The following is a 27,234-nucleotide window of genomic DNA, read 5'->3' as shown; positions in this document are numbered from 1 at the left end:
ATGAGCACGGGGTCATGGGGGTGAGTACAGGGTCCCGAGAGGGTCACGGCGATGAGTACAGGGTCACGGGGGTGAGTACAGGATCCCGAGAGGGTCACGGGGGTGAGTACGGGGTCACGGGGGAGAGTACGGGATCCCGAGAGGGTCACGTGGGTGAGTACGGGGTCAGGGGGGTGAGTATGGGGCACCGAGAGGGTCACGGGGGTGAGTACAGTGCACCGAGAGTGTCACGGAGGTGAATACAGGGTCACGAGAGGGTCATAGGGTTGAGTACAAGGTCACAGGGGTGAGTACAGGATCCCAAGAGGGTCACGGGGGTGAGTACGGGGTCATGTGGGTGAGTACAGGATCCCGAGAGGGTCAGGGGAATGAGCACGGGGTCATGGGGGTGAGTACAGGGTCCCGAGAGGGTCACGGCGATGAGTACAGGGTCACGGGGGTGAGTACAGGATCCCGAGAGGGTCACGGGGGTGAGTACGGGGTCACGGGGGAGAGTACGGGATCCCGAGAGGGTCACGTGGGTGAGTACGGGGTCAGGGGGGTGAGTATGGGGCACCGAGAGGGTCACGGGGGTGAGTACAGTGCACCGAGAGTGTCACCGGGGTGAATAAAGGGTCACGAGAGGGTCATGGGGTGAGTACAGGTTCACGGGGGTGAGTACAGGATCCCAAGAGGGTCACGGGGGTGAGTACGGGGTCACGGGGGTGAGTACGGGATCCCAAGAGGGTCACGGGGGTGAGTACGGGGTCACGGGGTTGAGTCCGGGATCATGGGGGCGAGTACAGGATCCCGAGAGGGTCACGGGGGTGAATACGGGGTCACGAGGGGGGTCACGTGGGTGCATGGGGCACCGAGAGGTGCATGGGGGCGAGTACGTGGCCATGAGAGGGTCACGGGGGTTTGTACGGGGCCACGAGAGGGTCACGGGGGGTGAGTACAGGGTCACAAGAGGATCACGGGGGTGAGTACAGGGTCACGGGGGTGAGTACAGGGTCACAAGAGGGTCACGGGGGTGAGTACAGGGCACCGAGAGGGTCACGGGGGTGAGTACAGGGTCACGGGGGTGTGTACGAGGTTCCGAGAGGGTCACTGGGGTGAGTACAGTGCACCGGGAGTGTCACGGCGGTGAATACAGGGTCACGAGAGGGTCATAGGGTTGAGTACAAGGTCACGGGGGTGAGTACAGGATCCCAAGAGGGTCACGGGGGTGAGTACGGGGTCATGGGGGTGAGTACAGGATCCCGAGAGGGTCAGGGGAATGAATACGGGGTCATGGGGGCGAGTACCGGGTCCCGAGAGGGTCACGGGGATGAGTACAGGGTCACGGGGGTGAGTACAGGATCCCGAGAGGGTCACGGGGGTGAGTACGGGGTCATGGGGGTGAGTACGGGGTCACCAGGGGGTCACGGGGGGTGAGTACAGGGTCACAAGAGGATCACGGGGGTGAGTACAGGGTCACGGGGGTGAGTACAGGGTTCCAAGAGGGTCACGGGGGTGAGTACAGGGCACCGAGAGGGTCACGGGGGTGAGTACAGGGTCACGGGGGTGTGTACGAGGTTCCGAGAGGGTCACTGGGGTGAGTACAGTGCACCGGGAGTGTCACGGCGGTGAATACAGGGTCACGAGAGGGTCATAGGGTTGAGTACAAGGTCACGGGGGTGAGTACAGGATCCCAAGAGGGTCACGGGGGTGAGTACGGGGTCACGGGGGAGAGTACGGGATCCCGAGAGGGTCACGTGGGTGAGTACGGGGTCAGGGGGGTGAGTATGGGGCACCGAGAGGGTCACGGGGGTGAGTACAGTGCACCGAGAGTGTCACCGGGGTGAATAAAGGGTCACGAGAGGGTCATGGGGTGAGTACAGGTTCACGGGGGTGAGTACAGGATCCCAAGAGGGTCACGGGGGTGAGTACGGGGTCACGGGGGTGAGTACGGGATCATGGGGGCGAGTACAGGATCCCGAGAGGGTCATGGGGGTGAGTACGGGATCCCGAGGGGGTCACAGGGGTGTATGGGGCACCAAGATGGGCACGGGGGCGGGTACGGGGCCACGAGAGGGTCACGGGGGTGAGTACAGGGTCACGAGAGGGTCACGAGGGTGAGTACGAGGTTCCGAGGGTGTCACGGGGGTAAGTACAGGGTCACGAGAGGGTCACGGGGGTGAGTACGGGGTCACGGGAATGAGTACAGGATCCCGAGGGGGTCACAGGGGTGAGTACGGGATCCCAAGAGGGTCACGGGGGTGAGTACGGGGTCACGGGGTTGAGTACGGGATCATGGGGGCGAGTACAGGATCCCGAGATGGTCACGGGGGTGAATACGTGGTCACGAGGGGGGTCACGTGGGTGCATGGGGCACCGAGAGGTGCATGGGGGCGAGTACGTGGCCACGAGAGGGTCACGGGGGGTGAGTACAGGGTCACAAGAGGATCACGGGGGTGAGTACAGGGTCACGGGGGTGAGTACAGGGTTCCAAGAGGGTCACGGGGGTAAGTACAGGGTCACGAGAGGGTCACGGGGGTGAGTACGGGGTCACGGGAATGAGTACAGGATCCCGAGGGGGTCACGGGGGTGAGTACGGGATCCCAAGAGGGTCACGGGGGTGAGTACGGGGTCACGGGGTTGAGTCCGGGATCATGGGGGCGAGTACAGGATCCCGAGAGGGTCACGGGGGTGAATACGGGGTCACGAGGGGGGTCACGTGGGTGCATGGGGCACCGAGAGGTGCATGGGGGCGAGTACGTGGCCACGAGAGGGTCACGGGGGTTTGTACGGGGCCACGAGAGGGTCACGGGGGGTGAGTACAGGGTCACAAGAGGATCACGGGGGTGAGTACAGGGTCACGGGGGTGAGTACAGGGTTCCAAGAGGGTCACGGGGGTGAGTACAGGGCACCGAGAGGGTCACGGGGGTGAGTACAGGGTCACGGGGGTGTGTACGAGGTTCCGAGAGGGTCACTGGGGTGAGTACAGTGCACCGGGAGTGTCACGGCGGTGAATACAGGGTCACGAGAGGGTCATAGGGTTGAGTACAAGGTCACGGGGGTGAGTACAGGATCCCAAGAGGGTCACGGGGGTGAGTACGGGGTCATGGGGGTGAGTACAGGATCCCGAGAGGGTCAGGGGAATGAATACGGGGTCATGGGGGCGAGTACCGGGTCCCGAGAGGGTCACGGGGATGAGTACAGGGTCACGGGGGTGAGTACAGGATCCCGAGAGGGTCACGGGGGTGAGTACGGGGTCATGGGGGTGAGTACGGGATCCCAAGAGGGTCACGTGGGTGAGTACGGGGTCACGGGGGTGAGTATGGGGCACCGAGAGGGTCACGGGGGTGAGTACAGGATCCCGAGAGGGACACGGGGATGAGTACAGGATCCCGAGAGGGACACGGGGATGTGTAGAGGATCCCGAGAGGGCCACGGGGGTGAGTACGGGGTCACGGGAGTGAGAACGGGATCCCAAGAGGGTCACGGGAGCGAATACGGGGTCACGGGGCTGAGTACGGGATCCCAAGAGGGTCACGGGGGTGAGTACGGGGTCACGGGGATGAGTACGGGATCCCAAGAGGGTCACGGGGGTGAGTACGGGGTCACGGGGTTGAGTACGGGATCATGGGGGCGAGTACAGGATCCCGAGAGGGTCACGGGGGTGAATACGGGGTCACGAGGGGGTCACGGGGGTGAGTACAGGATCCCAAGAGGGTCACGGGGGTGAGTACGGGATCCCGAGGGGGTCACAGGGGTGTATGGGGCACCAAGATGGGCACGGGGGCGGGTACGGGGCCACGAGAGGGTCACGGGGGTGAGTACAGGGTCACGAGAGGGTCACAGGGGTGAGTACGAGATTCCGAGGCTGTCACGGGGGTAAGTACAGGGTCACGAGAGGGTCACGGGGGTGAGTACGGGGTCACGGGAATGAGTACAGGATCCCGAGGGGGTCACGGGGGTGTATGGGGCACCAAGTGGGATACGGGGGCGGGTACGGGGTCACGAGAGGGTCACGGGGGTGAGTACAGGGTCAGGAGAGGGTCACGGGGGTTAGTACGAGGTTCCGAGAGGGTCACGGCGGTGAGTACAGGGTCGCGAGAGGGTCACGGGGGTGAGTACAGGGTCATGGGGGTGTGTACGGGGTTCCGAGAGGGTCACTGGGGTGAGTACAGTGCACCGAGAGTGTCACGGGGGTGAATACAGGGTCACGTGAGGGTCATAGGGGTGAGTACAAGGTCACGGGGGTGAGTACAGGATCCCAAGAGGGTCACGGGGGTGAGTACGGGGTCATGGGGGTGAGTACAGGATCCCGAGAGGGTCAGGGGAATGAATACGGGGTCATGGGGGTGAGTACAGGGTCCCGAGAGGGTCACGGGGATGAGTACAGGGTCACGGGGGTGAGTACAGGATCCCGAGAGGGTCACGGGGGTGAGTACGGGGTCACGGGGGTGAGTACGGGATCCCGAGAGGGTCACGTGGGTGAGTACGGGGTCACGGGGGTGAGTATGGGGCACCGAGAGGGTCACGGGGGTGAGTACAGGATCCCGAGAGGGACACGGGGATGAGTACAGGATCCCGAGAGGGTCACGGGGGTGAGTACGGGGTCACGGGGATGAGTACGGGGTCACGGGGTTGAGTACGGTATCATGGGGGCGAGTACAGGATCCCGAGGGGGTCACGGGGGTGAATACGGGGTCACGAGCGGGTCACGGGGGTGTATGGGGCACCGAGAGGTGCATGGGGGCGAGTACGGGGCCACGAGAGGGTCACGGGGGTGAGTACAGGGCCACGAGAGGGTCACGGGGGTGTGTACAGGGTCACGGGGGTGAGTACGGGGTTCCAAGAGGGTCACGGCGGTGAGTACAGGGCCACGAGAGGGTCACGGGGGTGAGTACAGGGTCACGAGAGGGTCACGGGGGTGTGTACAGGGTCACGGGGGTGAGTACGGGGTTCCAAGAGGGTCACGGGGGTGAGTACAGGGCACCGAGTGGGTCACGGGGGTGAGTACAGGGTCACGGGGGTGTGTACGGGGTTCCGAGAGGGTCACTGGGGTGAGTACAGTGCACCGAGAGTGTCACGGGGGTGAATACAGGGTCACGAGAGGGTCACGGGGGTGAGAACGGGGTCACGGGGATGAGTACGGGGCACCGAGACGGTCACGGGGTTGAGTACGGGATCCTGGGGGCGAGTACAGGATCCACGTGAGGGTCACGGGGGTGAGTACGAGGTTCCGAGGGTGTCACGGGGGTAAGTACAGGCTCACGAGAGGGTCACGGGGGTGAGTACGGGGTCACGGGAATGAGTACAGGATCCCGAGGGGGTCACGGGGGTGTATGGGGCACCAAGAGGGGCACGGGGGCGGGTACGGGGTCACGGGAGGGTCACGGGGGTGAGTACAGGGTCAGGAGAGGGTCACGGGGGTGAGTACGAGGTTCCGAGAGGGTCACGGGGGTGTGTACAGGGTCACGGGGGTGAGTACGAGGTTCCGAGAGGGTCACGGGGGTGAGTACAGGGTCACGAGAGGGTCACGGGGGTGTGTACAGGGTCACGGGGGTGAGTACAGGATCCCAAGCGGGTCACGGGGGTGAGTACGGGGTCACGGAGGTGAGTACAGGGCACCAAGAGGGTCACAGGGGTAAGTACAAGATCCCGAGGGGGTCACGGGGGTGAGTCCGGGGTCACGGAGGTGAGTACGGGGCTCCGAGAGGGTCACGGAGGTGAGTACGGGGTCATGGAGGTGAGTACGGGGCACCGAGAGGGTCACAGGGGTGAGTACAGGATCCCGAGGGGGTCACGGGGGTGAGTCTGGGGTCACGGAGGTGAGTACGGGGCACCGAGAGGGTCATGGGGGTGAGTACGGGGTCACGGAGGTAAGTACGGGGCACCGAGAGGGTCACGGGGGTGAGTACGGGGCTCCGAGAGGGTCACAGAGGTGAGTACGGAGTCACGGAGGTGAGTACGGAGCACCGAGAGGGTCATGGGGGTGAGTACGGGGTCACGGGGGTGAGTACGGGGTCACGGAGGTGAGTACGGAGCACCGAGAGGGTCACGGGGGTGAGTACGTGGTCACGGAGGTGAGTACGGGGCTCCGAGAGGGTCACGGGGGTGAGTACGGGGTCACGGAGATGAGTACGGGGCTCCGAGAGGGTCACGGGGGTGAGTATAGGATCCTGAGAGGGTCACAGGGGTGAGTACGGGGCACCGAGAGGGTCATGGGGGTGAGTACGGGGTCACGGAGGTGAGTACGGGGCTCCGAGAGGGTCACGGGGGTGAGTACGGGGTCACGGAGGTGAGTACGGGGCACCGAGAGGGTCATGGGGGTGAGTACGGGGTCACGGAGGTGAGTACGGGGCTCCGAGAGGGTCACGGGGGTGAGTACAGGGTCACGGAGGTGAGTATGGGGCACCGAGAGGGTCACAGAGGTGAGTACGGGATCACGGAGGTGAGTACGGAGCACCGAGAGGGTCACGGAGGTGAGTACGGGGTCACGGGGGTGAGTACGGGGCACCGAGGGGGTCACGGGGGTGAGTACGGGGTCACGGAGGTGAGTACGGGGCACCGAGAGGGTCACGGGGGTGAGTACAGGATCCTGAGAGGGTCATGGGAGTGAGTACAAGGCACCGAGAGGGTCATGGGGGTGAGTACGGGGTCACGGAGGTGAGTACGGGGCTCCGAGAGGGTCACAGGGGTGAGTACGGGGTCACGGAGGTGAGTACGGGGCACCGAGAGGGTCACGGGGGTGAGTACAGGATCCCGAGAGGGTCACGGGGGTGAGTCCGGGGTCACGGAGGTGAGTACGGAGCACCGAGAGGGTCACGGAGATGAATACAGGATCCTGAGAGGGTCATGGGAGTGAGTACAAGGCACCGAGGGGGTCACGGGGGTGAGTACGGGGCACCGAGAGGGTCACGGGGGGTGAGTACAAGATCCCGAGAGGGTCATGGGGGTGAGTCCGGGATCCCCAGAGGGTCACGGGGTGAGTCCGGGATCCCCAGAGGGTCACGGGGGTGAGTCCGGGATCCCCAGAGGGTCACGGGGTGAGTCCGGGATCCTGAGGGGGTCACGGGGGTGAGTCCGGGATCCCAAGAGGGCAGTGAGCTGGGAGGGTTGGGAGTTCCCACTGCCGCAGCCGGTGAGTGATGCGATGTGATGTCAGTCCCGGTGCGGGCGCGGTGCGCGGTGAGGGGTGGGGTCTTACGGATGTGATCGAGGAACACACTGCTGATGGTAGCCAGCAGCGAGAGGGTGATCAGGTCACCCAGACTCGCTGCGATCGGAGTGGCAACATTATCCGGGTTGATCCCAACCTTCCTCGAGCCCAGGATCACCACAATCATCACCAGACCTACAGGCAGGGAAGGAAAGAAACACTTACATTTCTATAGCAGCTAGCACACCCTCACCCAAAACCACTTCAAAGCCAACACCATGTGGGTTTGACGTGTCGACTCTGTTGCAAAGTGACAGTGCTCCTGTGTCAGAACACAGCATTCTGCTTTCTCTCCACACGACCTGCAATGTTTCACCAACAATTTTTGCTTTTGTTTCCTGATTTTCAGAATCTTTGTTTGATTTGAAAAGTAAAGGTTTTCAGGGAGTGAGCAGGGGACTGGGTTAGGTACAATACGCTACCATTGGCAACTGCTGCTATTTGACCCTCTGCACTGACTGGACAAGCTCAGCGCCAGGCTGGGGTGCTGGGACCAGGGGACAGTGGAGCATTACCAGCTGGGCCTGTAACTGCACTGACCCAGAATTCAGCTGTTATTAAACCTCAAACATCAAACCAGTCCCTAGCTGTGCTATGGAAACTGACTTAGACAGGCTGGAGGAGCGAGAGAGAGAGAGAGAGAGAGTGTGTGAGTGAGTGTGTGTGAGGGAGAACAAAAGAGAACGAACGAGAGAGACAGAGAGAGAGAGAGAGAGAGAGAGAGCGCATGACAGCAAGACAGTGGAAGAGCGAGGGAGAGAGCGAAAGAAAGAGCAAGAGAAAGAGAGCGCGAGGAGGAGGGAGCAAGAGGGGGAAGAGGGAGATGCGAGGCAGAGACATGAGGAAAGAGAGAGAGAAAATTCAATCAACGGGAAGAACAGAAATGTGGAGGAGGTTAAAAAAACCTCAGAGTGTGGGAGAACAGACAGCGAGGGTGTTACAAAGATCAAAGAGACAGAGAGAAACTGAGATATGACGATAGGTACAGAGAGGATAAGAGAAACCCCAGGTAGAGTGAGATAGACAAACAGCGACAGGGAGAGAGAGAGAAGACAGAAAACATGTGTGACAGACAGAATCTCGGGATGTGCCCAAGAATCTCACGCGGTTACAGCTTAGAGAGAGTGGACGGATTCGTTCTGAAAGCAGATACTGACTATCAGGCCGGGCTGCTCCATAGGAACAGGAGGCCATTCAGCCCATCGAGCCTGTCCAGCCATTGAGTATAATTGTCACCGATTGAACACTCCAATGCCTTTTACCCACCTCATTCCCACAGCCCTGTACACCCCACTGACAACCAGAATCTATCGATGCCCACCTTCAGCAGACTGCAATACTGAGCTTGCACAGCCCTCTGTAGGACCGAACTCCAGAGGTTCACAATCCCCTGACTAAAACAACACGCTGCCCCTCTCAGCTTCCTGTGCCCCCTTGCCTTACCCTGGGCCAACATGCCCCCTGATTCTAGACTCCCCAACTATGGGGGGGAACATCTGAACTACGTCTCTCTTCTCTCCCCCTTTAAGGATTTTCTACGTTTCAATGAGGCCACCTCCTATTCTTTGAAACGTTAGAAAATACAGGCCTGGTTCAATCCAAATCTCCTCACAGGACAGTGCCGCCACCTTGGAAATAGATCCAGTGAACTGCTGTTGCACTCCCTCTCTGACAACGAAACCTCTCCTGAGATAAAGGAGACCCTGCACACTGCCCCAGGTGTGGTCTAACTAGCTCCTCTACAAATGAAGCAAGATTTCCCTCCCCCTGTACGCAAATCCTCTCGCAAGCAAGGCTAACGTTCCAGTATTTGGGTCGAGCTGTTCAGAATACGTATCAATGATTTGAAGATGATCAAATACAATATTTCTAAAATTGCAAATGGTAAAAAGTTTAGGTGCGAATGTTGGACGATAATGTAAAAAAGCTCTGGGGATTTCAACAGGCTTAGTGAATAGGAAATAATGCAATAAATAGAACATATTGAGGAGAAATGTGAGGTTACCACTTTGATAAGAGAAACATCTTCAATTAGCTCTCCAGCCTCCTCCTTCCCTTACTCTGGGCAGTCATTAACTCTCAGCCCCAGGAGGTTGTCCAGTGCAGTCTTCTTATTATCATACACTCCCTTCAACTCTCGGCACAGGAAAAGGCTGTTTGCGCAGTGAAGCCTTCCACAGTCGATCGCCTGCTGTGGCTCAGCAATGTGTGAACCTGGCTCCAGATCCCACTGGGTCACAGCAGGAAGACTTTCACTGGGAAGGAGTTAAAGGGAATCAGGAGCTGAACGGACGCAAGGGTCACGTTTGGAGTGAAACAGAGGTTCCTGTGGCTGAAAGCTGCCACACTCAGACAGTTCAGGGGAACTACAGCTGCAGAGGGAATCGGACCGAACAGCCTCCATGTTCTGCATTCCTCCCAGAACGGCTTTGTAGTCAGACAGCTAGGGGATTGAAGGATGGAGAGGAACAGAGAGGCCTGGGTGTATATCTCCACAGATCACCCGGAAGGCAATCAGAGAGGTAGATAAGGTGGTAACAGGATTCTTATAATCCCGACAGTGTGGAAACAGGCCATTCAGTCCATCAACTCCACACTGACCCTCTGAGGAGCATCCCACCCACACCCCTATCCAATCCACCCTGACCTGCACATCTTTGGAGTGTGGGAGGAAACCGGAGCACCCGGAGGAAACCCACACAGACACGGGGAGAATGTGCAAACTCCACACAGTCAGTCGCCTGAGGAGGGAGTTGAACCCGGGTCTCTGGTGCTGTGAGGCCGCAGTGCTAACCACTGTGCCACCGTGCTGCCCCTTTTCTTTATTATCTGAGCCACATAGTGGAAGGTTTCACAGGAATGGAACCCGGGTTCAAATCCCACCACAGCAGCTGGGGGAATTTAAATTCAAATGATAAATATGGAAAGGAGAACAAGTCTCACTTAATGGTGACTGAGGAACTATCCTTGACTCTCATAAAAACTCCATCTGATGTCCAACAGGGAAGGAAACCTGCTGTGCTCACCTGGGCTGACCTACACATGACTCCAGACCGGCAGAAATGTGGCTGATTCCTGAGTAACTTTGCAAGACACAGAGTTGTGTCAGAGCACCAGCAAGCTTTGAAACAAAGTGGGTGCCCCTACATTCGAGGACAGTGATATACCAGAAGGCCGCTTACAGTCCTAGTCATAGAGTCATACAGCATGGAAACAGACCCTTCGGCCCAACCAGTCCATGCTGACCCTAATCCCAAACTAAATTAGTCCCACCTGCCTGCTCCTGGCCCATATCCCTCCAAGCCTTTCCCGTCCATGTCCTTATCCAAATGACTTTTAAACGCTGTAACTGTCCTGACAGTCCCCCCTCCCTCTGGCACCTCATTCCAAACGCGACCCACTCTCTGGGTAAAAAGGTTGCCCGTTGTGCCTTTTTTAAAACTTTCTGCACTCCCTTTAAAACTGTGCCCCCTTGAAGTCCCCTACCTCAGGGAAAAAGACCTTGGTTATTTCCCCCACCCCTGCCCCTCATGATTTTATAAACCCCCATTAGGTCAGCCCTCAATGCACCAGTGAAAACCGTTCCTCTCTGGGGCATTTGGGGAGAGGTCATGAACACTGACCCAGCCAGCAATGCCCACGTCCGAGGGTGAAGGTGCAAATGGCTGATTTACTATGGACACGCCTCCTGCTGTTAAACTCTGACCTTCTGTAACCGCACTGACCACAACATCACAGCACCTCAAGGTCAAAGAGTGAGGGGAGGGCAGGAGGCTGCAGGGCTGCTGGATCTGAGTGAAACACCAAGGAGGGCTGGAGGTACCTAGGGAGAGTGCAGCGATGAAGGCAGTGATAGTGCTACTCGCACACAGGACAGCTGCTTGATTCAGATCAACGTGACCCCTGGAGAGTGATCCCAGAATAACTGCAGCTACAGCAGCAAGGAAACCAACCACCGTGGCCTGAACCTGTATCAGAGACAGAAACACAGAGACAGTGAGAGAGGCCGAGAGACAGAGAGACACAGAGGCGGAGGGGCAGAGGGGCAGAGGGGCAGAGGGACAGAGGGACAGAGGGGCAGAGGGGCAGAGGGGCAGAGGGGCAGGGGGCAGAGAGACAGAGAGGCAGAGAGGCAGAGGGACAGAGAGACAGAGAGACAGAGAGACAGAGAGGCAGAGAGACAGAGAGACAGAGGGACAGAGGGACAGAGGGACAGAGGGACAGAGGGACAGAGAGGCAGAGGGACAGAGGGACAGAGGGACAGAGGGACAGAGGGACAGAGAGACAGAGAGACAGAGGGACAGAGGGACAGAGAGACAGAGAGACAGAGGGACAGAGGGACAGAGGGACAGAGGGACAGAGGGACAGAGGGACAGAGAGACAGAGAGACAGAGGGGCAGAGAGACAGAGAGGTCGAGGGGCAGAGTGCTAGAGAGGCAGAGTGCTAGAGAGACAGAGAGGCAGGGAGGCAGAGGGACAGAGGAACAGAGGGGCAGGGGGGCAGAGGGACAGAGGGGCAGAGGGGCAGAGGGGCAGAGGGGCAGAGGGACAGAGGGACAGAGGGGCAGAGGGGCAGAGAGGCAGAGGGGCAGAGGGACAGAGGGACAGAGGGGCAGAGGGACAGAGGGACAGAGGGACAGAGGGACAGAGGGACAGAGGGACAGAGAGGCAGAAGGACAGAGGGACAGAGGGACAGAGGGACAGAGAGGCAGAAGGACAGAGGGACAGAGGGACAGAGGGGCAGAGGGACAGAGGGACAGAGAGGCAGAGGGGCAGAGGGACAGAGGGGCAGAGGGACAGAGAGGCAGAGGGGCAGAGGGACAGAGGGACAGAGGGACAGAGGGGCAGAGGGACAGAGGGACAGAGGGACAGAGGGACAGAGGGACAGAGAGGCAGAAGGACAGAGGGACAGAGAGGCAGAAGGACAGAGGGACAGAGGGACAGAGGGACAGAGGGACAGAGAGGCAGAGGGGCAGAGGGACAGAGGGACAGAGGGGCAGAGGGGCAGAGGGACAGAGGGACAGAGGGACAGAGGGACAGAGAGGCAGAGAAAGACAAAGAGGCAGAGAGAGACAAAGAGAGATACACAGAGGTACATGGAAACACTGAGACTGAGGCAGAGATATTGAACATAGAACATTACAGCGCAGTACAGGCCCTTCGGCCCTCAATGTTGCGCTGACCTGTCATACCAATCTGAAGCCCAATTAACCTACACTATTCCATGTACATTCATATGCTTGTCCAATGACGACTTAAATGTATTTAAAGTTGGTGAATCTACTACCGTTGCAGGCAAAGCATTCCATACCCTTCCTACTCTCTGAGTAAAGAAACTACCTCTGACATCTGTCCTATATCTATCACCCCTCAATTTAAAGCTGTGCCCCCTCATGCTCGCCATCACCATACTTGGAAAAAGGCTCTCCCTGTCCACCCTATCCAGTCCTCTGATTATCTTATATGTCTCTATTAAGTCACCTCTCAACCTTCTTCTCTCTAACGAAAACAGCCTCAAGTCCCTCAGCCTTTCCTCGTAAGACCTCCCCTCCACACCAGGCAACATCCTGGTAAATCTCCTCTGCACCCTTTCCAAAACTTCCACATCCTCCTTATAATGTGGTGACCAGAACTGTACACAATACTCCAAGTGCAGCCGCACCAGCGTTTAGTACAGCTGCACCATAACCTCATGGTTCCGGAACTCGATCCCTCTATTAATAAAAGCTAAAATACTGTATGCCTTCTTAACAACCCTGTCAACCTGGGTGGCAACTTTCAAGGGTCTGTGTACCTGGAAACTGAGCTCTCTCTGCTCATCTACACTACCAAGAATCTTACCATTAGCCCAGTACTTTGCATTCCGGTTACTCCGACCAAAGTGAATTACCTCACACTTTACATTAAACTCCATTTGCCACCTCTCAGCCCAGCTCTGCAGCTTATCTATGTCTCTCTGTAACCTACAACATTCTTTGTCACTATCCACAACTCCACCCACCTTAGTGTCGTCTGCAAATTTACTAACCCACCCTTCTACGCCCTCATCCAGGTCGTTTATAAAAATGACGAACAGCAGTGGACCCAACACCGACCCTTGTGGTACCCCACTAGTAACTGGACTCCAGGATGAACATTTCCCATCAACCACCACCCTCTGTCTTCTTTCAGCAAGCCAATTACTGATCCAAACTGCTATATCTCCCACAATCCCATTCCTCCACATTTTGTACAATAGCCTACTATGGGGGACCTTATCGAACGCCTTGCTGAAATCCATACACACCACATCAACCGGTTTACTCTCATCTACCTGTTTGGTCACCTTCTCAAAGAACTCAATAAGGTTTGTGAGGCACGACCTACCCTTCACAAAACCGTGCTGACTATCCCTAATCAAATTATTCTTTTCTAGATGATTATAAATCCTATCTCTTATAACCTTTTCCAACACTTTACCAACATCTGAGACACTGAGGCAATGAGATATAGAGACTGACAGAGAGATACAGAGAAACAGAACAGAGCAATACAGATAACTGAGGCAGAGAGAGAGAGACAGACAGACAGAGAGACATTTAAGCACAGTGACACTGGTACAGACACAGAAATCGAGGGTGGGAGATAGGAGCAGGGAATTTTGTTTGTGTTTTACCTGAATCAAAGCTAAATTACTTGTCACTAATGTCCACCTCTCCCTGGGATGATCGAGTTTTCCCGTGTTAGCCTGGACAGAAACACAATTATTTTACTCAGAGAAATGTCACCACGTACAGTAAGGGCAGCGTCCAATAGATTTCGGAAGGAGATGGGGTAAAACACCAGGGCCAGGATGATCGAGTCTGGATGCCTCACTAAACATCAGGCTGTGTAACATCCAGCATGACGGCTGGGACAGATGGGATGAAGTTAATTAACGCCACTACCTGCACACACAGAAAAGATCTCACAGCTTTAGATATATTTTGGGTCTACAGTCACTGATGTTCCTTTTACATTTTATACCAGTGACTAACAAAGCAAGGCAAAACCTCACACACGAGGGTCATATGTTCGGATGACCTTGAGCTGTCTGAAACATACACAGCCCGAGTGAGATGGATTCAATAAGACAATCCAGAGTGGGAAGAGTTAGTCAATCTACCATCGTTCCGAGGAGGTGGGTACAGAGATTACAGGGAAGGGACTGGTGTACACACAAATGCTTGAAGGTTCTAAGATGCAAGAGCAGAATGAGGCCATTCATTCCATCAGGACTGACCCACTATTCGATCATGGCTGATATGTTTCTCAACCCCATTCCCCTGCCTTCTCCCTGTAACCCTTGACCCCCCCCCTCACTAATCAGGAACCTAATTACTTCTGTTTTAAAAACACCCTGACTTGGTCTCCGCCTGTGGCAATGAGGCCCACAGATTCACCACCTTCAGGCTGAAGAAATTCCTCCTCATCTCAGTTCGAAAGGGTCATCCCTTCACCCTGAGGCTGTGCCCTCGGATCCTAGTCTCTCTGATACTGCTGGAATCATCTTCCTCACGTCCGCTCTATCCAGGCCTCTCTGTATCTTCCCTCCCACCCCCACCACTCCCCCAATCCTTCTAAACTCCATGAATACAAGCCCAGAGTCCTCAATTGCTCCTCACATGACAAGCCCCTCACCCCCGGGGATCACTCTTGTGAACCTCCTCTGGCCCCCCCTCCAAGGCCAGCACATCCTTCCTTCAATATAGGGCCCAAACCTGCTCACAATGTTCCAAATGCAGTCTGACCAGAGCCTGATACAGCCTCAGCAGTCCATTCCTTCTCGCCCTCTTGAAATGAAGACTGACATTGCATTTGCCTTCCTAACTGCCAACTGAACCTGCATGTTCACCTGAGGAGAATCCTGAACTGGGATTTGTAAGTCCCTTTGTGCTTCAGATTTCTGAAGGCAAACTCCCATTTAGAAAATAGTCTACACCTCTATTCTTCCTCATAAAGTCCATAACCTCCCACGTTGCCACACTGCTCTGTCTGTGCCCACTCGCCGAGCCTGTCCAAGTCCTTCTACAGTCTCCCAGCTTCCTCAACACCACCTGTCCCTCTGTATATCTTTGTCCTACCTGCAAATATCGCAACAATGCCCTCAGAACCTTCATTCAGATTGTTCATATATAATGTGAATAATTGTCAGAAATCAGACAACACCAAGTTATAGTCCAACAGGTCCACGTAACATTCACCTGATGAGGGGGCAGCGCTCCGAAAGCTTGTGATTTCAAATACACCTGTTGGACCATAACCTGGTGTCGTCTGACTTCTGACCTCGTCCACACCAGTCCAACACCGGCACCTCCACGCTGTGAATAGTTGTGGTTCCCATCGCCCCCTGTAGAACTCCTCCAGTCACCAGCTGTCATCCTGCAAAAGCCCGTCATCCCCACTCGCTGCCTTCCACCAATCCTCAGGTTGAGAAAGCTGTCGATACTATAAGCTGGCATTCATAGCTCATTAATCCAGGTACAGACTACTCAAGTAAATGAAGTCAATCCAAAACGGTCCATGCCTTAACTGCAGCAAAACTTGAACAATACCCAGACCTGGTGGGTAAATGGTACATAACATTCGTGCCACACAATGACCAACTCAACAAGACAGAATCTTAACATTGTCCCTCAATATTCCATGGTATCACCACCACTATATCCCCCACTATCAACAGCCGAGGGGTTACTATTGACCAGAAACTGTGGTGAGTAACTCCCCTCCTGACTCCCCAAAGCCTGTCCACCATCTACAAGACACCAGTCAGGAGTGTGATGGAATACTCCCCACTTGCCCTGGATGGGGGCAGCTCCAACAACACCCAAGAAGCTCGACACCATCCAGGGACAAAGCAGCCGCTTGATTGGCACCACATCCACAAGCACCCCCTCCCTCCCCCACCGACGCTCAGTAACAGCAGTGTGTACTATCTACAAGATGCACTGCAGAAACTCACCAAAGATTCTCAGACAGCACCTTCCATAGCCACGACCTCTTCCATCTACGAGGACCAGGGAAGCGGATACATGGGAACACCACTCCCCGCAAGTCCCCCTCCAAGACACTCCCCATCCTGACTTGAAAATATATCGCAGTTCCTTCACTGTCACTGGGTCAGAATCCTGGAATTCCTTCCCTAAGGGCATTGTGGGGCTACCCACAGCACATGGACTGCAGTGGGTCAAGAAGGCAGCTCACCCCCACCTTCTGAGGGGCTTGGACACAGAACAGTATAGCACAGGAACTGGCCCTTCGGCCCACCAACCATGATGTCAATCTAAAATAATCCCATCTGCCTGCCTTTATTCCCTTCTGGGTCTTCCCACCTATCTACTGCCCTTCTCCTCCCAAAGGTACCCTGACAGAGCAGACACCGAGAGGTCGTTTTCCCCTGACTGGTTTATCGGGGACAGAGTCTTGGGTGATTGACCTGATGGTTAATGGCAGGGATCACTGGGTTGGGAGTTTGCCATTCCATCGGTGACTGTTGCTCAGGCTGAGACAGATGGATTATTGGCCAACCCAGGAATTGAGCAGCAGGTGACGATGTTCAGATAACGCAGAAAATAACACAGAAGGCTGGTCTACTGATTCCTGTGTTTTAGATGGTCAATGTGAGATCATCAGCAGTTCATGTGATGAAATCCACCAGGTTTGATCTGAACCAGAAACCAGAGGTCCACAGCTTTCTCCACAGTAAACACTAAAGGAAAATATTTGGTTGGTATCTCACTCATCTCCTGAGCTTCCAAACATAGACAGCCTCATTGATCTTGAGGGGGCCCTGCTTTCTCCCTCAGTACTGCACGCCCTTAATGTACTTTAAGAATCTCTGCTGTTGTGGTTCTGTTCACCGAACTAGAAGTTTTTGTTGCAAACGTTTCGTCCCCTGTCTAGGTGACATCCTCAGTGCTTGGGAGCCTCCTGTGAAGCGCTTCTGTGGTGTTTCCTCCGGCATTTATAGTGGCCTGTCCCTGCCGCTTCCGGTTGTCAGTTCTAGCTGTCCGCTGTAGTGGTTGGTATATTGGGTCCAGGTCTATGTGTTTGTTGATGGAGTTTGTGGATGAGTGCCATGCTTCTAGGAATTCCCTGGCTGTTCTTTGCTTGGCTTGCCCTATAATGGTAGTGTTGTCCCAGTCAAATTCATGTTGCTTGTCGTCTGCGTGTGTGGCTACTAAGGATAGCTGGTCGTGTCGTTTCATGGCTAGTTGATGTTCGTGGATGCGGATCGTTAGCTGTCTTCCTGTTTGTCCTATATAGTGTTTCAGAACATCTCTGAACTGACAGCCAGACTACTGCGACCACTAGGACTCATAACAGCACACAAACCAACAGCCACTCTCAGACAACAACTCACCAAAACGAAGGACCCGATACCCAGCATGAGCAAAACTAATGTAGTGTACAAAATCCCATGCAAGGACTGCACAACACACTATATAGGACAAACAGGAAGACAGCTAACGATCCGCATCCATGAACATCAACTAGCCACGAAACGACACGACCAGCTATCCTTAGTAGCCACACACACAGACGACAAGCAACATGAATTCGACTGGGACAACACTACTATCATAGGGCAAGCCAGACAGAGAACAGCCAGGGAATTCCTAGAAGGATGGCACTCATCGACAAACTCCATCAACAAACACATAGACCTGGACCCAATATACCGGCCACTACAGCGGACAGCTGAAACTGACAACCGGAAGCGGCAGGGACAGGCCACTATAAATGCCGGAGGAAACACCACAGAAGCGCTTCACAGGAGGCTCCCAAGCACTGAGGATGTCACCTAGACAGGGGACGAAACGTTTGCAACAAAAACTTCCAGCTCGGCGAACAGAACCACAGCAACAAGCACCCGAGCTACAAATCTTCGCACAAACTTTAAGAATCTCTTTTGATTCTCCTTAACCTTATCCACAACGGATCCTTTTTGCCCTCCTGATTTCCTTCTTAAGTGTACTCTTGTAACCTCCAGGGAATCAGTTAATGAGACATGCCTCCTTTCTCAAGCCTCAACATCTCTCACCATCCATTGCTCCCTACTCAGCCAGACCCAATTCCTGATGAAGGGCTTATCCTTGAAATGTTGACGCTCCTGCTCCTCGGATGCTGTGCATCTCCAGCACCACACTTTTTGACTCAAGTTCCTAACCATGCCCTGAGTTCATCTGCCTTACCTGTTAGACCTCTTGCATCAAAGTAAATGCAGTTTAATTCATCAGTCTTCCCCCATTTCCTGCCATGCTCTTGCCCATTATGTCTATTTGACTTATCCCCAGGTCAACTGCACCAATCTCAATCTCCTGTTTTTTCTCACTCCTGTTTTGGATTCCCCACCCCGACGCCCCCAGACTAGTCTAAAGCCTCCTGGGTAGCACTAAGCAAACTTCCCCATAAGGACACACCAACTCAAACCCTTCCACTCACCGCTGTCGACATCCTGGAGGCAAGGGTCATTTCCAAGTTGCCTTTCAGACCGACCAGAGCTGGAACTAGGATGAAGATCTCCGTGATAGTCTGGAATACTGCCCAGTGCTGCAGAGACCGGACAGGGAATAAGACTTTCGGTCATGGTGCATGTGAGAGGTACAAAGACATTGAAAATATTCAGAGAGAAGTGCTGTGATAGGTGCAGCAATAAAAAGCATTTAGAGTCAATTTGGCCCATCCAGTCCATGCTGACCATAATCCCCAAACTAAACCGGTCCCACCTGCCTGCTCCTGGTCCACGTCCCTCCAAACCTTTTCTATTCATGAACTTACCCAAATGTCTTTTAAACATTGTAACTGGCCGTATCCACCAGCGTCTCTGGCAGCTCGTTCCACACTTAGTTAAGGCAAGAATCAGGCCACTTAGGCCATCAGGAGGCCACTCGGCCCCTTGAGTCTAGATCAGAGTGGTGCTGGAAAAGTACAGCAGGTCAGGCAGTATCCGAGGAGCAGGAAAACCGACGTTTCGGGCAAAAGCCCTTCATCAGGAATGAGGCTGGGAGCCATAGAGGTGGAGAGATAAATGGGAGGGGGGGTGGGGATGGGGGGGGAAGGTAACTGAGAGTGTGATAGGTAAGTGGAGGTGGGGGTAAAGGTGATAGGGCAGAGGGGAGGGTAGAGCGGATAAGTGGGAAGCCAGTAGGCACCTGGTCTCCCCAACGTAGTGGAGACAGGAATGGGAGCAACGGATACAGTAAATGATATTGGTGGATGTGCAGGTAAAACTTGGATGAATGTGGAAGGCTCCTTTGGGGCCTTGGATGGAGGTGAGGGGGGAGGTGTGGGTGCAGGTTTTGCAATTCCTGCGGTGGCAGGGGAAGGTGCCAGGAAGGGAGGGTGGGTTTGTGGGGGGTGTGGACCTGACCAGGTAGTCACGGAGGGAACGGTCTTTACAGAAAGTGGATAGGGGAGGGGAGGAAAACATATCTCTGGTGGTGGGGTCCGTTTGTAGAATCGATGTTTCGGGCCCTTGACCAGATTCTGCCATCAATACAATCTTGGCCGATCTGACTAACTTCAAACACACATTCTCACCTATCCCCAATAGCCTTTCACCCCTCGCTTTGTCAATATCTACCCCCGCGCCCTTAAACACGTTCAAAGTCTCTGTATCCCTGTCTTTTCAGGAAGTGTTCCAAAGGCTCGTGACTCTCTGAAAATGAAAATATTTCCTTATCTCTGTGACCCCCCAGTTCGAGATTCTTCCTCGAAGTGAAACATTCCCGCCACACCTACCCAGTCAAGATCCATCAGGATTTTATATTTCCCAATTAAGTTTCCTCTTCCCTTTCTAAACTCCGAGGGACCCGAGCTGAGTCTGTCTAAGCTCTCCTCATAAAACGACCCAGCCCTTCTGGGCGTTGACCCACTAAATCGTCTCCGAACGGCTTCACAATTTTTTTCACGTCCTTCCTTAAATTAAGGAGCTGAAAATGTGTTGCTGGAAAAGCGCAGCAGGTCAGGCAGCATCCAGGGAACAGGAGAATCGATGTTTCGGGCATAAGCCCTTCTTCAGGACTTATGCCCGAAACGTCGATTCTCCTGTTCCCTGGATGCTGCCTGACCTGCTGCGTTTTTCCTGCAACACATTTTCAGCTCTGATCTCCAGCATCTGCAGCCCTCACTTTCTCCTTAAATTAAGGAGACCAACACTGTACAAAATAACAACCAAAAAGGACAGTGGATGCTGTAAATCAAAATCTGAAATTGCTGGAAAAACTCAGCAGGTCTGGCAGCATCTGTGGGAGAGAAATCAGAGTTAAATCAGAGAGACCTCAGAACTGATGGGTCACCGGACCTGAAACGTGAACTCTGATTTCTCTCCCACAGATGTTGCCAGACCTGCTGAGCTTTTCCAGCTATTTCTGTTTTTGTTACTGTACACTGTAATCCAGGTCTAGCCTACCCACTGCCCTGTACAACAGAAGCATTACCTCAGCTATTCTGTATTTAATTCCTCCCAGGTGGAGAGGACAGCATGTTATTTGTTGTCTTGTTTCCTTGCTGGACCAGCATACACACACTTGCATTTCCCGATCCGTCTGCGTCTTACCACCTCTGCAAGCTCTCAATAAGAGGCTCTCTTATTATTCATCCTTCCAAAAGGGACAGTTTCACACTCTCCCACATTATAGCCCATTTTCTAATCATTGTGCATTCACCGAAGCTACCTGTAACTTTTTGTTATCTCCGATTCTCCTCGTTACAACTTTGCTACCTATCTTTGAGTCATCAGAAAATATGACAACCATCCAGATTCAACCCTTTCAGACGCCTAATGCAAATCTAATTATGGTACATCCACTGATTCCCAGCATTGGTTAAACATGATTTCCTGTTCACAAAACAATATTGACTCGCTGTATACCCATGGCTGCGTCGCCAAATACCAGACTAATACCATTCACAAGTTCGCTGGTGACACCACCGTAGTCGGTTCAATCTCAGATGGCGATGAAACAGACGACAGACGGGAGGTGGAAGACCTGGAAAAATGGTGCACTGAGAACAACCTAGCTCTCAATGCCGGCAAAACCAAGGAACTCATTATTGACTTTCGGTGGGATGTTACTCATGCCCCCCCCCCCTGCACATTAACAGCACAGAGGGGGAACGAGTGGAGAGTGTCAAGCTCCTGGGAGTGGTCATCTACAACAAGCTTTCTTGGACTCTTCATGTGGACGCACTGGTTACAAAGGCCCAACAATGTCTCTTCTCCCTCAGGCAGCTGAGAAAGTTTGCCATGACGGTGAATACCCTCGCCAACATTTATAGGGGCGCCATCTAGAGCATTCTGTCTGGATGTATCACTACCCAGTATGGCAACTGTACCATTCAAGATCGGGGACAGTTACAGAGAGAGGTAAACTCGGCCCGGACAATCACAAAGGCCAACCTCCCATCTATAGAATCCATCTACCAGGCCCACTGTCGAGGAAAGGCCGCCAGCATTCTCAAAGATCCATCCCACCCTGGCAATGTTTTTCTCCAACCTCTACCATCGGGGAGAAGGTACAGAAGCCTGAACACACTCACCAGCCGGTTTCACAACAGTGTCTACCCTACTGTTGTTAGAGTACTGAATGGACTCTCAAACTCTTAACATTCGCCTGTACCTGTGTTTTTGTTTTTGCCGCTGTTTACCTATTATTTACTATCTATGCTGTTTAACTCTGTGATCTGCCTGGATTGCTCACAAGACAAAGCTTTTCACTGTGCCTCGGGACACGGGACAATAAATTCCATTCCATTCAATTTAAACTCTACGTGATTACTCTAACCTTTGGAGTCAGTTAGTTCATGTGGTTGGACTCAGTGACACCAACACTGTGGGTTCATTCCCTACACCAGCTGAGGTTACTATGAAGGTCTCCGCTTCTCAACCCGTCCCCTGATCAGAGGCCTGATGATCTCCTGAGTTAAAGCACCCCCATAGTCCTCTGGGACAGTGGTGACATTACTGCATAGCTTCTAATAGCAACCCTACAGCGGGTGGTACAGCTAAGTGGGCTGTAGCTTCCAGCTCTCTGTCTCACTCCCTCTTCCAAGAAAGGGGTTACATTCACTAGCTTCTGATCAGAAGGAATCCTTCCCAAATTTAAGGACTTTTGGAAAGGTTTGTGAAGGTTTGTAGCTCAGGTTGAGGTTTAGGGTGTAGGTTTGCTCACTGAGCTGTAGGTTTGATATCCAGACGTTTCATTACCTGGCTCGGGAACATCATCAGTGGCGACCTCAAAGTGAAGCGAAGCTGTTGTCTCCTGCTTTCTATTTATATCTTTCTCCTGGATGGGGTTCCTGGGGTTTGTGGTGATGTCATTTCCTGTTCGTTCTCTGAGGGGTTGATAGATGGTATCTAGACATCACCACAAACCCCAGGAACCCCATCCAGGAGAAAGATATAAATAGAAAGCAGGAGACAACAGCTTCGCTTCACTTGGAGGTCGTCACTGATGATGTTACCTAGCCAGGTAATGAAACGTCTGGATATCAAACCTACAGCTCAGCGAGTACACCTACACCCTAGACTTAAGACCCAAACCAAGACCAAACTCAATCTCACTAGCCACTTCCAGAATAGGTGATAAGTGACTGGGGATCATTGGTTTCCAAGTCTCTCCCCCACCAGGAGACTGACAGACTTCCTTCAGGGAAGGAATCTGCCATCCTTCCCCTGTCTGGCCTACATGTGACTCCTGACCCACGGCAATGTGGTTGATTCTTAACTGGAGTGTGGTGCTGGAAAAGCACAGCATCCGAGGAGCAGGAGAGTCGACATTTTGGGCAGGAGCCCTTCATCAGGATTCCTGATGCAGAACTCATGCCTGAGAAGTGGATTTTCCTGCTCCTCGGATGCTGCCTGACCTTCTGTGCTTTTCCAGCACCACACTCCTTGACTCTGACCTCCAGCATCTGCAGTCCTCACTTTCTCCTAGACTCTTAACTGCCCTGGCCAGTGACATCCACACCTCACGAACGATACAAGAATAAAAATGCTGGCTTAAACAGTGATGTCCTCAGCCTGGACAACAGATGCTGGTCCAGCCAGATACCCCAGACCCCAGGCAGCAATAGAAAAACGCTCAGCCTCAAACATTGGCCAATTAACTCAAAGGCCTAATGAGCTAGGCCTCAGCCACCATGGGATGGGAATTTAGCAGAATAAACGTTCAGCGTTTTGGTCTTTTTTATTCACTTGTAGGATTTATTGTCAGCATTTATTGTCTATCCCTAGTTGCCCTTGAGAAGGTGGGGATGAGCTGCCTCGTTAAATGTTGTTATTTTCCACTTTTGCCGTTAGTTTGTAAAGTTCTTGGTCCCAAAGGATCAAAGAGGACACCAGTTTCACCCCTAGCCTCCAGCCCACCTGATGAGTGGCATGGTGGCTCAGTGGTTAGCACTGCTGCCTCACAGCGCCAGGGATCCGGGTTCGATTCCACCCTCGGGACAATAATCTGTGTGGAGTTTGCACGTTCTCCCCATGTCTGTGTGGGTTTCCTCCGGGTGCTCCGGTTTCCTCCCACAGTCCAAAGATGTGCAGGTCAGGTGAATTGGCCGTGCTAAATTGCCCGTAGTGTTCAGGGATGTGTAGGTTAGGTGCATTAGTCAGAGGTAAATATAGGGTAAGGGAATGGTCTGGGTGGGTTACTCTTCGGAGGGTCAGTGTGGACTTGTTGAGCCGAAGGGCCTGTTTCCACACGGTAGGGACTCTATAATTGACAAGCAGAAGGCTGGAAGAACGCAGCATCAGGAGGTGGAGAAGGCAACGTTTCAGGTATAGCCCTGCCTCAGGACTGAGAGCAGGGATACAGACAGAGTGAGAGAGGGGGCAGTAAACAGGGGAGACAGATACAGCCACAGAGAGAGGGAGAAAGAATGAGGCAGAGGGAGGGAGAGATTAAACAGCACAGCCTTTTCAAAAGCTTTATCGCTAATTGTCAGCTGACAAGAGCCACAATAGAAACCTCTTCTAATCCTATCAGCTTTGCTGAGTACTTTCCATGCTCCCACTATGGTGTAACATGCTTTAAATAGAAATAAACTTCCAGCTAACAAATGGAAAATGCAACATATCTAACTGGGATGAAGAGTTGCAATTCCTACGCAGAGAGACTGTCACCTCTATTTGGTGTTTTGAGATTGAACTGGTCACATGACTACAATATTCGATCATCCCAACCCGTCCATAAGCCAGCAGAACAGTTACAACAACTTATTTTCTCTTTACATTATCTCTAACGCTATTTGGGGGTCAGTTTGGTTAATTCTGTTGAAAATGGGCTAATCATCAACCTAAATAAAACCAAAAAGTGCTGGAGAAATACAGAACGAGTCATAGAGTCAATTCCTGCTGTCTGTACCTGACAAACACTTTCTTCTTTTTCTTGACCAGAGCCTCCATTTAGAGTCAGAGAGATGTACAGCACGGAAACAGACCCTTCGGTCCAACCCGTCCATGCTGACCAGATATCCCAACACAATCTGGTCCCACCTACCAGCACCCGGCCCATATCCCTCCAAACCCTTCCTATTCATATACCCATCCAAATGCCTCTTAAATGCTGCAATTGTACCAGCCTCCATCACATCCTCTGGCAGCTCATTCCATACACGTACCACCCTCTGTGTGAAAACGTTGCCCCTTAGGTCTCTTTTATATCTTTCCCCTCTCACCCTAAACCTATGCCCTCTAGTTCTGGACTCCCCGACCCCAGGGAAAATACTTTGTCTATTTATCCTATCCATGCCCCTCATAATTTTGTAAACCTCTATAAGGTCACCCCTCAGCCTCCGACGCTCCAGGGAAATCAGCCCCAGCCTGTTCAGCCCCTCCCTGTAGCTCAGATCCTCTAACCCTGGCAACAACCTTGTAAATCTTTTCTGAACCCTTTCAAGTTTCACAACATCTTTCCGATAGGAAGGAGACCAGAATTGCACACAATATTCCAACAGTGGCCTAACCCAATGTCCTGTACAGCCACAACATGACCTCCTAACTCCTGTACTCAATACTCTGACCAATAAAGGAAAGCATACCAAACGCCTTCTTCACTATCCTATCTACCTGCGACTCCACTTTCAAGGAGCTATGAACCTGCACTCCAAGGTCTCTTTGTTCAGCAACACTCCCGAGGACCTTACCATTAAGTGTATACGTCCTGCTAAGATTTGCTTTCCCAAAATGAGTTGATGTTTTGAGACCTGTTCTGAAGAACTAGACCCAAAACGTTAACTCTGATTTCTCTCCCCAGATGCTGCCAGACTTGCTGAGCTTTTCCAGCAATTCCTGTTATTGTTTGAGATTCCTAGCATCCTCAGCATAAGGCATAGCCAAGAGGAAGTCTGTGGAAAACCCAATTTACAGCAAATACCTTTTAAAGGTATTGTTTCCGTTAAACGAGGAGACTAGGACCCGTGGACACAGCCTTAGAATTAGAGGGGGTCATTTCAGAACAGAAATGCGGAGACATTTCTTCAGCCAGAGAGTGGTGGGCCTGTGGAATTCATTGCCACGGAGTGCAGTGGAAGCCGGGACGCTAAATGTCTTCAAGGCCAAGATTGATAGATTCTTGTTGTCTAGAGGAATTAAGGGCTACGGGGAGAACGCTGGTAAGTGGAGCTGAAATGCGCATCAGCCATGATTGAATGGCGGAGTGGACTCGATGGGCCGAATGGCCTTACTTCCACTCCTATGTCTTATGGTCTTATGGTCTAAAGGGACATTGTGAAGTGGGGAATATCGAAGCAGCAGGCGTTGGGAATAGGGTAAGGGGATTGGAGCAGTGAGAGGGTCTCACAGCCACTCCCTCTGCTTCAGGCTTGGCGCACCCACCCATTTTATTTCATTTTTCTCTCAATGTTTCGTTTTTATTTTTCTGCCTCTCACTTCCAGAGGACAGTCCAGCTGCCCTGGGCACACGCTCACTCACACTCGCTTTATCTCTTAGTTTCATTCCTCAGCAACAACCCCACCCCCCCCCACCCCCATGACACCATCCTCCACTCCCCCTGTCTCTCGGACCCTCCTCGTCTCACCCTCCTACCCCCTTCCCTTGACACCTAGGCCCTCCATTTTGCTGTTTCCCAGGTCCCTGGGGGGGGGAAGACCTGGCTATCCCCCTGCTAATACCCGCTCACCCACACAGCCCCTGCCCCACCACCACACACACAGACACACACCCACACACACACACCCATTCACCCCCCCCACACACATACATACCCTCACACACATACACCCATTCCCCCCACCACACACACACATACCCTCACACACATACACCCATTCCCCCCACCACACACACACCCTTACACACATAGACACCCTCACACACCCACCCACACACACCCATTCACCCTCCCTCCACACACATACATACCCTCACACACATACACCCTCACACACAGGCACACACACCCATTCACCCCCCCACACACACACACTCACACAGACACACACACATCCATTCCCCCACCACACACACCCTCACACACAGACACACACACCCATTCACCCCCCCCACACACGCACACCCTCACACAGACACACACACATCCATTCCCCCCACCACACACACACACCCTCTCTCACACAGACACACACACACATCCATTCCCCCCACCACACACACCCTCTCTCACACACACACACCCTCACACAGACACACACACACCCATTCACCCCCCCCACACACGCACACCCTCACACAGACACACACACATCCATTTCCCCCACCACACACACCCTCACACACAGACACACACACCCATTCACCCCCCCCACACACGCACACCCTCACACAGACACACACACATCCATTCCCCCCACCACACACACACACCCTCTCTCACACAGACACACACACACATCCATTCCCCCCACCACACACACCCTCTCTCACACACACACACCCTCACACAGACACACACACACCCATTCACCCCCCCACACACGCACACCCTCACACAGACACACACACATCCATTCCCCCCACCACACACACCCTCTCTCACACACA

At 53.6% G+C, this 27,234-nt stretch overlaps 1 protein-coding gene across 3 annotated transcripts in view; it reads right to left on the bottom strand.

The window, feature by feature from the left end:
• The window catches only part of slc41a3 (solute carrier family 41 member 3), a 188,297-nt gene that overhangs the window by 154,164 nt on the left and 6,899 nt on the right, over positions 1–27,234 (bottom strand). For all 3 annotated transcript variants that reach the window (XM_087994055.1, XM_087994054.1, XM_087994056.1), the window contains 4 exons: positions 18,656–18,763; positions 13,848–13,919; positions 11,016–11,160; positions 7,181–7,327 (listed from right to left, as the gene is read on the bottom strand). In XM_087994055.1, coding sequence (XP_087850181.1) covers positions 7,181–7,327; positions 11,016–11,160; positions 13,848–13,919; positions 18,656–18,763 — 472 coding nt within the window. The remainder of the gene's footprint in view (positions 1–7,180; positions 7,328–11,015; positions 11,161–13,847; positions 13,920–18,655; positions 18,764–27,234) is intronic.

The sequence above is a fragment of the Chiloscyllium plagiosum genome, unplaced genomic scaffold (assembly GCF_037043375.1).
Source record: "Chiloscyllium plagiosum isolate Xiang-an unplaced genomic scaffold, Cpla_swu_hap1 HiC_scaffold_14, whole genome shotgun sequence".
Lineage (NCBI taxonomy): Eukaryota > Metazoa > Chordata > Chondrichthyes > Orectolobiformes > Hemiscylliidae > Chiloscyllium > Chiloscyllium plagiosum.
Note: the sequence above shows the minus strand (reverse complement) of the source record. Positions and strands in the feature narration are given on the sequence as shown.